The sequence below is a fragment of the Labeo rohita genome, chromosome 21, assembly GCF_022985175.1.
Source record: "Labeo rohita strain BAU-BD-2019 chromosome 21, IGBB_LRoh.1.0, whole genome shotgun sequence".
In the NCBI taxonomy this organism is placed as follows: Eukaryota; Metazoa; Chordata; class Actinopteri; order Cypriniformes; family Cyprinidae; genus Labeo; species Labeo rohita.
In genome coordinates this window covers 28,638,859-28,656,364 of record NC_066889.1, presented here as the reverse complement: position 1 = coordinate 28,656,364, position 17,506 = coordinate 28,638,859, and the positions used below count along the sequence as shown (strand labels likewise).

At 31.2% G+C, this 17,506-nt stretch overlaps 1 protein-coding gene across 2 annotated transcripts in view; it reads left to right on the top strand.

The window, feature by feature from the left end:
• The window catches only part of ctif (CBP80/20-dependent translation initiation factor), an 82,421-nt gene that overhangs the window by 48,733 nt on the left and 16,182 nt on the right, over nt 1-17,506 (top strand). For both annotated transcript variants that reach the window (XM_051093307.1, XM_051093306.1), the window contains 3 exons: nt 7,140-7,632; nt 10,582-10,881; nt 14,289-14,444. In XM_051093307.1, coding sequence (XP_050949264.1) covers nt 7,140-7,632; nt 10,582-10,881; nt 14,289-14,444 — 949 coding nt within the window. The remainder of the gene's footprint in view (nt 1-7,139; nt 7,633-10,581; nt 10,882-14,288; nt 14,445-17,506) is intronic.

The window sequence follows — 17,506 nt, the reverse complement described above, 5'->3', positions numbered from 1 at the left end:
TTTGAGAATTCATAGCTGTGTCAAAATTCCTAATGCTGTCAAAGTAAAGGTTTGACACTTAAATATCGGCCGATATATCGGTCTTGGCAATATATTGGTAGATGACTACTGAAAACACAAAAAGGGAGGTTGATGCTTCTAGAATCACAATGTTGTTTAAAATAATGGTTTGACGCCTTAACAGTTCAATGCAGAAATGTAAAAAATGCCAAATATCAGCTACTATATCGGTCTTGGCAATATATCGGTCAACAACTACTAGATATTGCCTGAAAATGCAGAAATGGAGTTTATTGCTTCTAGAATCTTCTATAGACGATCTGTTTTACATGGCGGAGAACTAGTGTTGTGTGATGGAGAAAATGCCCTTTATTTTGAGAATTTGTTGCTGTGTCAAAATAAAAGTTCACAAGCTGTCAAAATAAAGGTTTGACACTTAACGGTTCAATGCCAAAATGTAAAAAATGCCAAATATCGGCCGATATATCGGTCTTGGCAATATATCAATCGGCAAGTACTAGATATTGCCTGAAAACACAGAAATGGAGTTTATTGCTTCTAGAATCTTCTATAGATGATCTGTTTTACATGGTGGAGAGCTAGTGTTGTGTGATGGTAAAAATGCCCTTTATTTTGAGAGTTTGTTGCTGTGTCAAAATAAAAGTTCACAAGCTGTCAAAATAAAGGTTTGACACTTAACGGTTCAATGCCAAAATGTAAAAAATGCCAAATATCGGCCGATATATCGGTCTTGGCAATATATCAATCGGCAAGTACTAGATATTGCCTGAAAACACAGAAATGGAGTTTATTGCTTCTAGAATCTTCTATAGATGATCTGTTTTACATGGTGGAGAGCTAGTGTTGTGTGATGGTAAAAATGCCCTTTATTTTGAGAGTTTGCTGCTGTGTCAAAATAAAAGTTCACAAGCTGTCAAAATAAAGGTTTGACACTTAACAGTTCGATGCTGAAATGTAAAAAAAAAAAAGCCAAATATCGGCCGATATATCAGTCGACAAGTACTAGATATTGCCTAAAAACGCAGAAATGGAGTTTGTTGCTTCTAGAATCTTCTTTAGATGTGTAAGATTGTGTTGTGTGATGGAGAAAATGGGTTATTGTAGACTTTAATATCTTTAATCTATTTGGTATGTCATAATTATTTGTCTTGTTGAACATTTTGGAAGGATGTATTTTAAATTTTTGATCAGCAATGTGAGACAGCGAATGCATTGTGCTTCTGCCCCTCAGTCTTATTTTCATTTGTATTAATTTAGATATGTTGTGTTTTGAAAGAGATGTTTAAGTTGTTCATGAAGCAGGCGTGAAGTGTGAAGATCCCTGTCGATGACAGACCTGTCAGTCGGGGTTTATCTTGTGTAAAGCAAACACTTTATGTTAATGTTATGTAAGAGGTTTTCTCAGAGCTTTTTGTTGTATTGTGGTGTGTGTGAATAAGGGAAGGGTTGGGTGTGGACGACATTCAGTCCGGCCCTTGAGCTGCTCAGAAGTGTATGTCAGTGAGAGGTATGCACACAATGTACAACATGCATTTCAATTATTTATGAGAATCAGCACTAAGATATATGCAAATTTGAGACGTTCTGATAGGTGTGTGCTGTTAGGTTAACATCTAACATTATTCGTTCATTTTCCAAACTTTGTTTCATCATTTTCAAAGTCGAAGGTTAATTTCTACATCTAACTGAGATTTGTTAACTCTATATACCTGTAATGCATGTAATTCTGTTGAGCAGATGTCTGAATTTAATTGAGTAGAAGTGCTTTGATTTTTCTCAGAAACACTTTCAAGGACGTCATCGTAATCTACTCAAACCTGAACTTTTCTTCAAAGATTCTTTTCATCTCGACGCCTTTTCGTGTTCTGTTGAGATTTGCATTTTTGCAAGGTTAAGATTTACGTTTGCAAAGTTTTTAAAGGAGCTAAAGTACAGTTTGCCTTGATGAAACAAGTTAAAATGCTAAAATGGCATGCTTTTTTATTTTCTATGTATATATGTAGATTTGTTTTGAAAGAATGTAATACTTTTATTGAGATAGGATGCATTAAATTGATCAAATGATTTGGATTTTAAATTAATGCTGTTCTTTTGAACTTTCTATTCATTAAAGAATCCTAAATCTAAAATCTAATGTACCACAGTTTTCACAAAAATATGAAGCAGATCAATCTTTTTCAATACTGATAATCAGAAATGCTTTTTAGCATTATTAGAATGATTTCTAAAAGATCATGTGACACTGAAGACTGGAGTAATGATGCTGAAAATTCAGTTTTGATCACAGAAATAAATTACAATTTACAATATATTCATATAGAACAGATATTTTAAATAGTAAAAATATTTAACTTTTTTTTTACTGTATTTTAAAATTTTCTGGTGAGCAGAAGAGAGCTGCAAATCAGCATATTAGGATGATTTCTTAAGGATCATGTGACACTGAAGACTGGAGTAATGATGCTGAAAATTCTGATTTGTTCACAGAAAGAAATTCTATTTTAAAATACATTCAAATAAAGAACAGATATTTTAAATAGTAAAAATATTTAACATTTTTACTGTATTTTAAAAATTTTCTGGTGAGCAGAAGAGAGCTGCAGATCTGCATATTAGAATGATTTCTGAAGGATCATGTGACACTGAAGACTGGAGTAATGATGCTGAAATTCAGCTTTGATCACAGAAATAAATTACGTTTTACAATATATTTGCATAGAACAGCTATTATAAAATTTGAATAATAATTTTACAGTATTTTTGATGAAATAAATGCAGCCTTGGTGAGGCTTATTTCAAAAACGTTTGAAATCAAAAATCTTTTCAATTATACATGTCTGCGTTTTCGCTACTGCTGGAATAGATACGTGAAGCATCTGTGTTAAACATGTTCCCGCAGACCGACGTCAAGGGTTAAAGCCTGAAGAATGTGGCGGTCAGCACCTCGACGTCTTGTTTTCGACCTGTCATTCAGCACACTCTGTGTGTGTCTGCCCTAAAATTAACCCCTAGTAAAAGCAGAACACCTCAGTCAAACATGACCTTAACCTGGACGCCTCGCTCTAAAGCCGTCAATCAGACGTAAAGGCCTTCCTCTGAGCGAAGAGATTTCCGTGTGTGTATCATCGTGAGTGCGTGAGCGTTTTAAAGAGCACAGAATACCACAGAGGTCACGTTTCTTCATGGTCACTAGTGAAGACATTAGTCTTTGAAGTGTCTGCCGATGTTGTAGATTATGTTCGCAGCAGGATTCTACATGCTTGTTTATTCTTCGTAGAAGCAGTAAAATGAACATTTTTCCTTTATAACAGTGTTATTTTAGTATCATTCGAATATTCTTTGCTAATATTTTGGATTACACTTTAATTTTATTTAACGTTTCAGTAATTTTGTAATTTTTGACATTTTTCTTATATTTATATGTATGTATAGTATATAAGTATATCGTTTTTAATAATTTATACTTATTATTTTTAGTACTTCATTTTTGTATATTTATTACTTGCTTATTTTATTTATTTATTTATTTATTTAAAGTTTGTCATTTTAGTACTTCAAGTAGAATTGAATGGAAATTAAAAATTCAACAAAAAATATTACAATTTTTTTTTTAAATATTTTATATAAAAAAATTTATTTATATTATTTAAATTACTTTATTTGACAACATTTGTTTTAAGTAACAAACAAAGGTTTGAAGTTTTAGTAATTTTGTTGTTTTGGTCATTATTATTATTATTATTATTATTATTATTATTAAATATATTTATAAAAGTTTTTATTAATTTATACTTGTTATTTTTAGTACTTTATTTCTGTATATTTATTTCTTGCTGCTTTTGTTTTGTTTTTTGTTTTTTGTTTTTTAAAGTTTGTCATTGTAGTACTTCAAATAAAATTAAATAAAAATTCAAAATGTAATAATTAAAAAAAAATTATATATATTTTATATTACAATTTAAAAAATTATATTATTTAAATAATTATGTTATTCGACAACATTTATTTGAAGTAACAAAGGTTTGAAGTTTTAGTAATTTTGTAGTTTTTGTCATTGTTGTTTATTTTTTAATATTTATAAAGTTTTTATTAATTTATACATATTTTCAGTTGTTTTTAGTACTTAATTTCTGTATGTTTTTTGCTTTTTTATTTAAAGTTTGTCATTTTAGTACTTCAAGTTAAATTAAATGGAAATTAAAAATGTAATAAAAAATATTACAATAAATAAGTTTTATATTTTATATGACAATTTTTAACAATTTGTATTTAAATTTTATTTTACATTTATTTTAAGTAACAAACGAAGGTTTAAAGTTTTGTTGTTTTGTCATTTCTATTAGTTTTTGAATATATTTGTAAAGTTTTATTAATTTATACTTAATTTTTAGTAAAAAAAAAATTTACTACTTAATTTCTGTATATTTATTTCTTGCTTCTCTTATTTATTTATTTATTTATTTAAGGTTTGTCATTTTAGTACTTCAATTAAAATTTTTCAAAGTAATAAAAAAATATTAAATCAAATATTTGTATTTTATATTATATATTTTTACATTTATATTATTTAAATAATTTAATTTTGTTTGACAGCAGTTAACATTCAAAGGTTGTTTGTTGAGAATTAACAACCTAGATTATTTTTTTTTTTATTATTATTGGCTTAGTTTGAGTCATTTTAGTACTTCAATTTAAATGAAATGTAAAATAGAAATGTTGCCTTGGCAAATAGCTAAAATAAAATAACATTTTAATGGTTTTAGTTAACTATAATAACCCTACAATGCTGACACTGGAAGTTGCTGCACAATATGCAAAGGTTTCATATTAACGTATTATGTTGCTGTATATGATGATTTCTGGTTAGTCATAGTGAGATCTCATTGGTCCAAAATCCTGTATATTAAACATCAAATAAAACAGGCTTTTGCTTTTAGTGATGCCACAAAAATGTGTTCGAAATACAATTTGTTTGTGAAATATTTAGCGCTTTAATCCAAATATTGTCTTTTCTTGAAAGTAATAAATAGTCAGACAGTGATGCGCAGCATCTGTGTTCACATAATGTGCACAAACACACTCACACGTGACGTGGCGTGCTGTGAATGCACACGTCAGTATGCATACACATGTAATATACACACAGTAAAGCCCATAATCCGGTGTCGGTCTTCAGGATGACTGGATTCTGCTGGTGAAGATAGATCATCCCGTCAGCCAGCTGCAAACATGGAGATCTGGGTGTTTACATATTGACTCAGATCTGCTGTAAATCATTACACACACATTAACACACTGCGTGAGACTGCGGTTATTATTAGTGGTGTTTAAGTCAATCATCACGATTACTGTTGCTCATGTTTAGGGTTAAGGCCCAATCACACCAAAAACTAAAGAGGTGAAGATTACAATATTAGCGTCCACACCAACACGCAGGCGTTGTTTATTATAAGCGTGTGATGTCGTCTGCCGCTTTAAATGTTCAAGCTCCTTAAAGCCGGGTGGATTCTGATTGGCCGTCAGCGTATTTATCATTCATCAGTAGAAATATAGTCGTGGTGTGGACGTCTCCATTCTCAAAGAATTCATGTGATTTGATTAAAACTTTTTTTATTAATTAAGTTTTATTTATTTATTTTGTGTATTTATTTCTTTACTTTATTTTTTATTTATTTTGACTTAACCAACCAAAATGTTCTTATTACATGTGTTTTGAAATGCAGCGTCTATCAGAATTTATTTATTTGTTTTATTTATTTTTGTCCATTTATTTTTCTTCTTTAGACTTTTTAGAAAATTCGATCTGTGTATGTTGCGCTACATTGTTGACCTGAATTATTATAATTATTATTATTAATTATAATTAATAATTTTTTATATTTGATATTATCATTTATTTATTTTGTGTATTTATTTGTTTTTGTTCGTTTGTTGATGTTGACTGGCAGCGTCCACCATTATTTATTTATTTATTTATTTGTGTTTATTTCTTTGCTTTTTTTTTTCTTATTAATACATTTATTTATTTTGACTTCAACATCAAGAACACAGTTCACAGTTAAAATTCAGCATGTGCATCCTGCTGCATTTATTTATTAATTTATTTATGTATTTATTTTTGTGTTTTTGTTTGGTTGGTTGGTTATGTTGACCGGCAGCATCCACCAGAATTTATTTATTTATTTATTTATTATTTATAATACTTCAAATTCAGGGTGTGCATCCTGCAGCATTTATTTATTTATTTATTTTGTTTATTTCTTTGCTTTATTTGTTTTTTTTTTTTTTTTTTTTTTTTTTTTTTTTTTTGCTGATTAATGTGTTTTGACCTAAATATCTTGAAATTCAGTGTGCACATCCTGCAGCATCCATCTTATTTATTTGTTTGTTTGTGTTTTTCTGTGCTTTATTTATTTTTTGGATTTATTGTTTGCTTATTGATTCATTTATTTATTTTGATTTTAACATCAAAAACACTTTTAGTGTGTTTCATTGTGTGCATCCTGCAGCATTTATTTATTTATTTATTTATTTTTGTGTTTATTTCTTGCTTTATTTGTTTTCATATTTATTTTTTGCTTAATAATGTATTTATTTTGACTTCAACATCAAAAACACTTCAAATTCAGTGTGTGCATCCTTCAGCATTCATTTATTTATTTATTTGTGTTTATTTCTTTGCTTTATTTGTTTTTGTAATTAATTTTTGCTTATTAATTTATTTTGATTCAGACATCTTGAAACACTCTCCAAATTCAGTGTGAGCATCCTGTAGCATCCACCTTATTTATTTATTGTTTGTTTGTTTGTTTGTTTTGTATGTATTTGTTTGTTTTGTGTGTTAATGTATTTTTCTTTATTTAACCACCCAGAACACCTTAGCAACCACCTAACAATGCACTGACTATTCATTTCAACACCTCATTGTCAAAATATTTAGCATTGTCCTGGCAACCACCTAACAATGCCCTAGCAACTACCCAAACACTTGCAACCACACAGCAACATGCAAAAAATCTTTCAAAACACCATAGCAACTGCCTAGCAACACCCTGGAAACCCCCACACAACAAGCTATTTTACATAACGATAACCGGCTCTTTTTGTTGTCATTGTAGGAGACAGCAGCGCCTACCTGGAGGAGGTGGAGGAGGGGCTGCTGGGAAATCCCAGAATCCTCAGCAGCAGCAACAGCAGGGATTGCAGCAACAGCAGATCAATCAGACGCAGCAGCCCAACGCAGACCACCAATCAGGTGCCGGCACTAAACACGGGGGGCGGGGTTACCAGGGGCAGCAGAACCAGGGTGGGCGGCAGGGCGGCCCGCATCACGGCTACAGCCAGAACCGCCGCTGGCATCAGCATCCCAAACACCAGACGAACAGTTTCAATCAGGGGCCCTCGGGGGCCGACAGGGGCCTCACACGCAATACCAAAGAGACAGAGAATGTAAAACACGAGGAGCCGGAGCCCCACATGGAGAAAGGAGCGAAGGATGAGCCTGCGAAAGAGGAGAGAAAGAAAGAAGACAAGGAGGAGAAGACAGAGAGCGGGAAGATCTGCTTACTGCAGTCGTCAAAAGAGAGACTGAGGAGGAGATTGAAAGAGAAGGTGATTGTTGCTACATACATTAGCAACACGGTGTAGTAAAACATATTAACAACATGATATTTGTTAGCTACATACTATCAATCAACATACTAACACATTGAAACATGTTAGAAATGTACAAAATGTACCAAACATGTTAGCAACATGTTAAAGCAAGCCAGAAACACGTTATGTCAGCTACATACTATCAATGCTATCAACATACAACGTTTTAGAAGCATGTTAAACATTTTAGAGACATGTTAAAAACATCTAAAAATATTAGCAACATGCTAAAACAATCTAGAAACATTTTAAATATGCTAGAGCATACTATCAGTGTGGTAAGACGTGTTAGCAACATGCTAAAACAAGCTAGAAATATACTAAATATGTCAGTAACATAGGCCTACTATCAGTGTGGTAAAACAAACTAGAAACATGCTAAATAAGTTAACAACATACTTCCAATGTGGTAAAACATGTTAGAAACATGTTAAATGCACTAGCATCATAGTACCAATGTGGTAAAACATGCTAGCCACATGGTAAAACAAGCTAGAAACATGCTAAATAAGTTAACAACATATTACCAATGTGGTAAAACATGTTAGAAACATGCTAAAACAAGCTAGAAACACGTTATATCAGCTACATACTATCAATGCTATCAACATACAACATATTGAAACATTTTAGAAACATGTTAAACATGTTAGAGACATGTTAAAAACATCTACAAATATTAGCAACATGTTAAACAATCTAGAAACATTTTAAATATGCTAGGAGCATACTGTCAGTGTGGTAAGACGTGTTAGCAACATGCTAAAACAAGCTAGAAATATACTAAACATGTCAGTAACATAGGCCTACTATCAGTGTGGTAAAACATGCTAGAAACATGATAAATAAGTTGATGATAAATAAGCATACTACCAATGGGGTAAAACGGGTTAGAAACATACTAAATGCACTAGCATCATAGTACCAATGTGGTAAAACATGCTAGCAACATGTTAAGCATTTTAACAACACACTATCAATGTGGTAAAACATATTAGCAACATGCTAAAACAAGTTGGAAACATGTTAATTATGTTACCAACACATTTCAAAAATGTTAAAATGTTAACAGCATGCTAAAACACATTAAAAACATGCTACATGTACTTGCAACATAATGTCAGTGTGGTAAAATGTGTTAGCAACATGCTAAAACAAGCTGGAAGCATGTTAATTATGGTACTAACACATTGTCAGTGTGGTAACACATTAGCAACATGCTAAATATACTTGCAACATAATATTAATGTGGTAAAACATGCTAACAAGTTAGAAACATGTTAAATACATTAGCAACATATCAATGTGGTAAAACATAAGCAACATGCTAAAACAAACTAGAAAAATATTAAATACATTAGCAACATAGTATCAGTGTTGTAAAATATGTTAGCAACATGGCAAATATGCTAGCAGCATACTATCAGTGTGGTGAAACATGTAAATAACATGCAAAAACAAGCTAGATGATTTGAAATATAAATCTTTTTTGCATTATAAATATATTTACTGTCACTTTTAATCAATTTAACACATCATTGCTCTTTCTTCCAGGAAAAAAAACTTTTAAACATTATATCTCAGTGTTCTGAATCATGTGGCCTACTCTCAGTGTGGTAAAACATGCTAGCAACATGTTAAATGCACTAGCATCATAGTACCAATGTGGTAAAACAAGCTAGAAACATGATAAATAAGTTAACAACATACTGCCAATGTGGTAAAACATGCTAGCAGCATGTTTAGCATTTTAACAACACACTATCAGTGTGGTAAAACATGTTAGCAGCATGTTAAAACAAGTAAGAATTGAATTAATTGTTACCAACACATTATCAAAAATGTTAAAATGTTAGCATGCTAAAACACGGTAAAACATGCTACATGTACTTGCAACATAATATCAGTGTGGTAAAATGTGTTAGCAACATGCTAAAACAAGCTGAAAACATGTTAATTATGATACTAACACATTGTCAGTGTGGTAAAACATTAGCAACATGCTAAATATACTTGCAACATATTATTAATGTGGTAAAACATGCTAACAAGTTCAAACATGTTGAATACATTTCCAACATACTATCAGTGTTGTAAAATGTGTTAGCAACATGGTAAATATGCTAGCAACATACTATCGGTGTGGTAAAGGATGCTAACAACATGCTAAATCAAGTTAGAAACATGCTAAATGTGTAAGCAACATACTATCAGTGTGGTAAAACATGTAAAAAACATGCAAAAACAAGCTAGATGGTTTGAAATATAAATCTTTTTTGCATTATAAATATATTTACTGTCACTTTTAATCAAATTAAACCCATCATTGCTCTTTCTTCCAGGAAAAAAAAACGTTTAAACATTGTATATGTTATTTCTCAGTGTTCTAAATCATGTGGCCTACTATCAGTGTGGTAAAACATGCTAGCAACATGGTAAAACAAACTAGAAACATGATAAATAAGTTAACAACATACTACCAATGTGGTAAAACATGTTAGAAACATGCTAAATGCACGAGCATCATAGTACCAATGTGGTAAAACATGCTAGCCACATGGTAAAACAAACTAGAAACATGATAAATAAGGTAACAACATACTACCAATGTGGTAAAACATGCTAGCCACATGGTAAAACAAACTAGAAACATGATAAATAAGGTAACAACATACTACCAATGTGGTAAAACATGTTAGAAACATGTTAAGCATTTTAACAACACACTATCAGTGTGGTAAAACATGTTAGCAGCATGTTAAAACAAGCTAGAATTGAATTAATTATAACACATCATTGCTTTTCTTCCAGAAATCGTACTGATCCCAAACTTTTAAACATTGTATATGTTATTTCTCAGCGTTCTAAATCATGTGCCCGCTTTCGCTGTTCTCTGATTGGCAGGAGGATGTTCCCGTGGCATTGGCCGGACCTCAGCGGAACCGAATGGACAGATTGTTAGAGATTCTGAACAGCATGAGGAATAACAGCAGTGGCGTGGAGAATCAGCTCACAACGTTCATGGAGGAAGCGCAGAACTCGGCCGACTCGGAGGAAACACTAAACGAGATCGTCCACACTATTTATCGCAAAGCAGTCAGCGACCGAAGTTTTGCGGCCACGGCGGCCAAACTCTGCGACAAGATGGCTCTGTTCATGGTGGAAGGAACCAAATTCCGCTCTCTGTTACTCAACATGTTACAGGTAAGAACTAAATGTTCATAACTTGTTTGATCACATTCACGTTCTGCAGGTCGTCTCCTATTGGTCAGTGCTGTGTCTGTGAGGACCAATCGGATTGCACGATTCACAGCTAGACATAATCCCACCCGCTGCTCGACCACATCCATCTCAGCTCTTTCGTTCCCTTTTTTTGCATCTGCGATTTCTCTTCTTCCTCTTTTTCTAAAGGGCTTGAAGAAGTCGGAGTATCAGGATGTGACTCACGCCTGCAATCCAGCTTGAGTGACCCTGTACAATTTCCTCATTGTACAAAAGGGAGTTTTTAGGCCCCGAACGCTTTCACCTCATTTTGAAATTAAGAGTTTCTGAATGCAATTTTGAAGAAATAGTTCAAATATGAAATTCTGTCATCGTTTGCTCACCCTCATTTCCTGTGGAATGCAAAAAGTGAATTTTTTTTTCTTCCTGTCTGCTCTTTCCCTTATAATCAAAGGTGACTCACACAATTTACGTTTTGCATGAACAAGAACAGCCTGTTTTTGGGAAATAGTCGTGACAAACCAAAATATGACGTTATGTGTGATCCAGTGTTATTTAAGTGTTATTCATATGGTATTATAGTTAGATGATTGACCTCAGGAAAAGCGCTATATAAAGCTCTGTATCAATAATAATAATAATTATTATTGTTGTTGTTGTTAATAATAATAATAATAATAATATTATTATAGTATTATTCATATTTTAAACAAGCTTTTATGTTTTAAAATTAGTTTTAGTAATTTTTTCATGTGCTTTAAGTTTAATATAATTTAATGCATACATCTGAATTTAGCTTTTATTTATTTCAGTTTTTATTTCAGATTTCAGTTTTAATTTATTACATTTTATTTCTTGGTCACTTTTTATTATTGTCAGGTTTCACATTAATTTTAGTTTTACTAATTTTGTTTTGTGTTGTTGTCAATTTTATATATATATATATATATATATATATATATATATATATATATATATATATATATATATATATATATATATATATACACACACACACACACACACACACACACACACACACACACACACACACACACACACACACACACACACACACACACTACATATTACTACATATTATTATTTTGTGTGTATACTGTTCAAAAGTTAAGGGTCAGTAAGATTTGTTTTTGTTTTCTGCTCACCAAGGCTGAATTTATTTGTTCAAAAACACAGTAAAAACAGTAAAAATTGTGAAATATTATTACAGTTAAAAAAGCTGACTTCTGTGTGAATATATTTTAAAATTCAATTTATTCCTGTTATCAAAGCTGAATTTTCAGCATCATTACTCCAGTCTTTAGTGTCAAATGATCCTTCAAAAATGATTCTAATATGCTGATTTTCTGCTCAAGAAACATCTCTGATTATTATAGTATTATTCATATTTTAAATAAGCTTTTAAGTTTTAAAATTTGTTTAAGTTTTAGTAATTTTTTTCATGTGCTTCAAGTTTAATATAATTTAATGCATACATTTGGATTTAGTTTTTATCTATTTCAGTTTTTATTTAAGATTTTTCATTCAATTTTATTTTTGGTTTACTTTTTGAATATTGTCAGTTTTCATGTTAATTTTAGTTTATTTTACTAATTTTATTTTTATGTTTTTGTCAATTGTACATATATATATACACTATATATTACTTCATATTATTATTTTGTGTGTATACTGTTCAAAAGTTAGGGGTTGGTAAGATTTGTTTTTGAAAGAAGTCTCTTCTGCACTCCAAGGCTGCATTTATTTGATCAAAAACACCGTAAAAACAGTAAAAATTGTGAAATATTATTACAGTTAAAAAAGCTGACTTCTATGTGAATATATTTTAAAATTCAATTTATTCCTGTGATCAAAGCTGAATTTTCAGCATCATTGCTCCAGTCTTCAGTGTCACATGATCCTTCAAAAATGATTCTAATATGCTGATATGCTGCTCAACTTTTTAAAATAATTTATTTATTTATGTTGTTACATTTTGTTTGAAATAATACGCCGATTTTTGCATGCCGTGTCTCTGTCTCAGCCTGTCTGTACTGTGGTTTCGGTGGTGAAGCACTAAGTATTTTGTCATTGTTTTTGGGAACTGACTGTTAGACTCATTTCTCACTGTGATGTGACACCAGAACTCTGACCCGCTTCTGCTGCGGCCAAAACACACATCCTGCTCCACACACACACACAAAGACGACACACTCACAAATACACACAGACCAACACGCTGCATCTCAAACAAGCTCGATTTGTTAACATTTCAGTAACAGGGTCCTGAAGCAAAGGTGCTGCAGACAAGTACCAGCCTCTGATAAAACATACAAAATGATAATGTATAGTATTTAATATTTATGATTTATTTTTATCAATTATTATTATTATTATTCATATTATTATTTTGTGTGTATACTGTTCAAAAGTTGGGGTTGGTAAAGTTTGTTTTTGAAAGAAGTCTTTTCTGCTTACCAAGTCTGCATTTATTTGATCAAAAATACAGTAAAAACAGTAAAATTGTGAAATATTTTTATAATTTAAAATAACTGCTTTCCATTTTAATATATGTTAAAATGTAATTTATTCTTGTGATCAAAGCTGAATTTTCAGCATCATTACTCCAGTCTTCAGTGTCACATGATCCTTCAGAAATCATTCTGATATGCTGATTTGCTGCTCAAGAAACATTTCTGATTATTAAGTGTAATTTAATTAATTGTCATAATAATTCTAATATAATTATTAATAATATTATTGATCATTGTTATTTTTGTAACATGTAGTACCCCCGTTAACCCTGTGTGGAGCATCAATCTGGAGTTTCGTGTGTGCGTAGAGGTGGATGAATCATCCGGTTTGTCCTCGCATAAACCGTCTCTCTTCACCCGTCTGACGCTGGAGCAGACGCTTTCGTTCTGACGGGGTTATGTAACGGAGATACGCAGATGCGAGCTTCTCTGACCCCACTGAAAGGACACGTCTGCTCCGACTCATTTAGCAATCTGCCACAAACACACACGCAGCTTAACGGAGAACAGAAGAGCTGCCAGTGTGTGTGAAAGTCCATTCATAGTTAATATGTTTTTGTTTTATGCCCAACTTCATTTTTAAATGCCTGGTTGCCACGGATACGCTCATATGAGATGCTGTTTGAAGTCAAAACTAAATCCTCCAGAAATGCCTCCAGTGTCTCCGTCTCTCTAGCGTTTTTGGTGCAGACGTTTAATAATCACATTGTAATCCTATCTGCTGAATGAGATCTAATACGTGTTTTGTACTAATTTTGAGGTGCTGATTCCAAAAATAGAGTCTGTTTCTAGTGCATCACACTTTCTTTTAAAATATGACGCATTTTGGAGCATATTCTCTGTGTGTGTCTGCAGAGGGACTTCACGCGGCGTGAGGAGCTGCAGCAGACCGATGTGGAGTGCTGGTTGGGCTTCATCACGTTTCTGTGCGAAGTGTTCGGCACCATGAGGAGCAGCGCTGGAGAGCCGTTCAGAGTGCTGGTCTGCCCCATATACTCCTGCCTGAGAGAGGTACACAAACTGCACAAACTACACAACACATCAGCTACACACCGCAAACCTTGTCGGGGGGAAGCGTGCAGAATCTACCGTGAGCCGTCTCGCTCTGATAAATTTGAAATTAAAGTGAAATGTTAACTCGAAGAAAGAGGAACAAACAACAGCCAGACAGAGATGGAAATCAACACAAACTTCCTACGCATTTAGTTCTTCTGCTGTTTGGAAATGGTGTATATTTCCTATATATCAGCTCACCTTAGACAGGCCGAGTTGCTGAGAACTGGATAGATGTTGTTGATGGGTAAATGTGAATGGTTGTTAAACGGCGGGGTAAATTTACATAGTTTGCAGCTGAATTTCAGTAACTAACTCTAAAAATATCTAATTGTGATTTTTCTTCTTTTTATGGATGAAATTGCACTTGAAAGTATCATAAAAAAAAAGGACTATAAAAAAGGTTTGTTGTGCTTATTTTGCAAAAATAAAAAAAGATTTATACATCAATATAAGTATATAATTATAGTAATAATGATAATAATAATAATAATATAAATAAAATCAATAGTTATTATTATTATTATGTGTAATATCAAAATACTATAAATAATACATTTATGAAGTAAATTAATAAATAGTAAAGTATTTATTGAAATATATGCTTAAATTAAAAAATATTAAAGACACATTCCTATTGCAGTATTTTACTGTAAATGAAAAACATTTGAGAATTATTATTATTATTTTTAAAATATAAAAAACATAAGACATAAGCTATTGTAATATTTCACTATAAAATAAAAAATAAGACATTTTAAGATATTTAAGAATTATTTATATTAATAAAAAATGTTATTAATAATATTATTATCTTTAGTTATTTGGCCAAAAATGAAATTTATATATCAGTATGACTATAAATAATAAAAATAATAATAATATTATTTCACAGATATTACAGTAGAAATATGTCTTATTTGATGGTAATAATAATAATAATAATAATTCTTGAATATTTTTATTCACAGTGAAATATTACATTAGAAATATGTCTTTTTTCTTTTAATATTTTATATAACAACAACAATAATAATAATTATCGTTGTTATTATTATTGAATATTTTGTACAAATATTACAATAGGATTTGTTTAATATGTTATATAATAATAATAATTATTATTATTATTATTATTATTATTATTATTATTATTATTATTATTATTGAATATTTTTACAAATAGTACAGTAGGAATACAATAGGGATATGTCTTATTTTGTTTAATATTTTATATATGAATAATAATAATAATAATAATTTATGAATTTTTTTTATTTACTGTGAAATATTGCAGTAGGAATATGACTTGTTTTGTTCAATATTTTCTATAATAATCATAATAATTCTTGAGTATTTCTACAGATATTATATTAAGAATATTTTGTCTTATTTTGTTCAATATTTTATATAACAACAACAATATAATAATAATAATTATTATTGAAAATTGTATACAAATATTACAATAGGAATAGATCTTATTTTTTCAATATTTTATATAATAATAATAATTTTAGATTTTTTTTTTATTTACAGTAAAATATTGTGATAGGAATATGTCTTATTTTGTTCCATATTTTATTTAATAATAATAATTTTTGAATATTTTTACAAATATGAAAGTAGGAATATGTCTTATTTTGTTTAATATTTTATATAACAACAACAACAATAATAAAAGCAGCAGTAGTAGTAGTGGTAGTAATAATAATATTTTTTTAATAAATCCTGCAGCTGTACTGGCAAGGTTGTTTTGAGTTGTGAAAGTTCCTGTATTTTCACAAAATATCAAACTCTTCCATTTCTAAAGATCAGGAAAAATTCGTTTTTTCCATAATCCGATCGCTGTAAGACTTTAAGATGTTTTTTGTCTGGCGAAATGCCCCGATGGCTGTTGAATAGGTCTTCCCTGTCTGCGATGAATCCTGTCAGTTGTTTGAGTGATGACAGATGTGATCCGTCAGAAGCCCGAGTTTGATTCTTCATCAAAGTGCCGTGATCTGGGTGAGAGTTCAGCGTGTGTTTGTGTTGTATGAATGCCGCTATTCAAGATCGCAGCCGGATTAACGTCCCATTCGTCTCTCGTATCGGCACGTCCCGACACGACGGTCTGGGAGTCCTAACAATCACTTTGTGTCGGTGTGCGACAGCGATTATGCTGTTTACACCGGCCCGTCTCAGCCAGGTGTGAAATGTGAAGTGTGTGTTGTGTGCGCGGCGGACCGGCAGAGCAGGTTGCTTAATTACAGGTGATCCAGCTGTAGTTTGGAGCTGACAGGTGTATTTGGAGCGCTGAGGGTGTGGGAGAAAAGAAAAGACAGGATGAATGGAGGGAGGGAGAAAAGAGACCGTCTGTTGTTCATTTGAAAGCTGCTCGAGCTGAAGGGTTGGACGCGTCTCTGATCTTCTCGAATCCTTTTGTCGGATGCTTTTGTTCGGGTTCGTCACTTTGACATACAGTTGCATACAGTTAGGACTCTAAAACTTAGTCTGTAAAAGGACTTTGTATGCACTTTGTTTCTCAACTAAGGACCTAAACTCAAAAAAACGTGGTGTAGAAACAATTTTCATGCAGAAATTGCTAGTAAATTTCACAATTACAAAGAAACGGCAAATGATGATTTTGATATGAGATTTTGAATTAGCACTTTTAATACTTTAGTATTTAGTTTTGCATCTAGGAAAAATGACAAGAAAAAAACAAAGACTTGTTGAACTTGTAAAAATTAGCTTATTAAATATATTATTATTAAATAATATTATATTATAATTTATATATATATATATATATATATAAAACAGTCCTACATTTTTCGTATATATAAGATATATATTTCATAAACTTATATTTTTATTTATTTTTTATTTATTTTGAGATTTTGTATTGTAAAATTAGCTTGTAAAAATGTTTTAAAAAGATATTTTAACAGGAATTTTGTCTACAATAATATATACTGTGTTATATTTTATATTTTATAAACCTATATTTTTATAGGTTTTTGTGTTTTTTGTTTTTT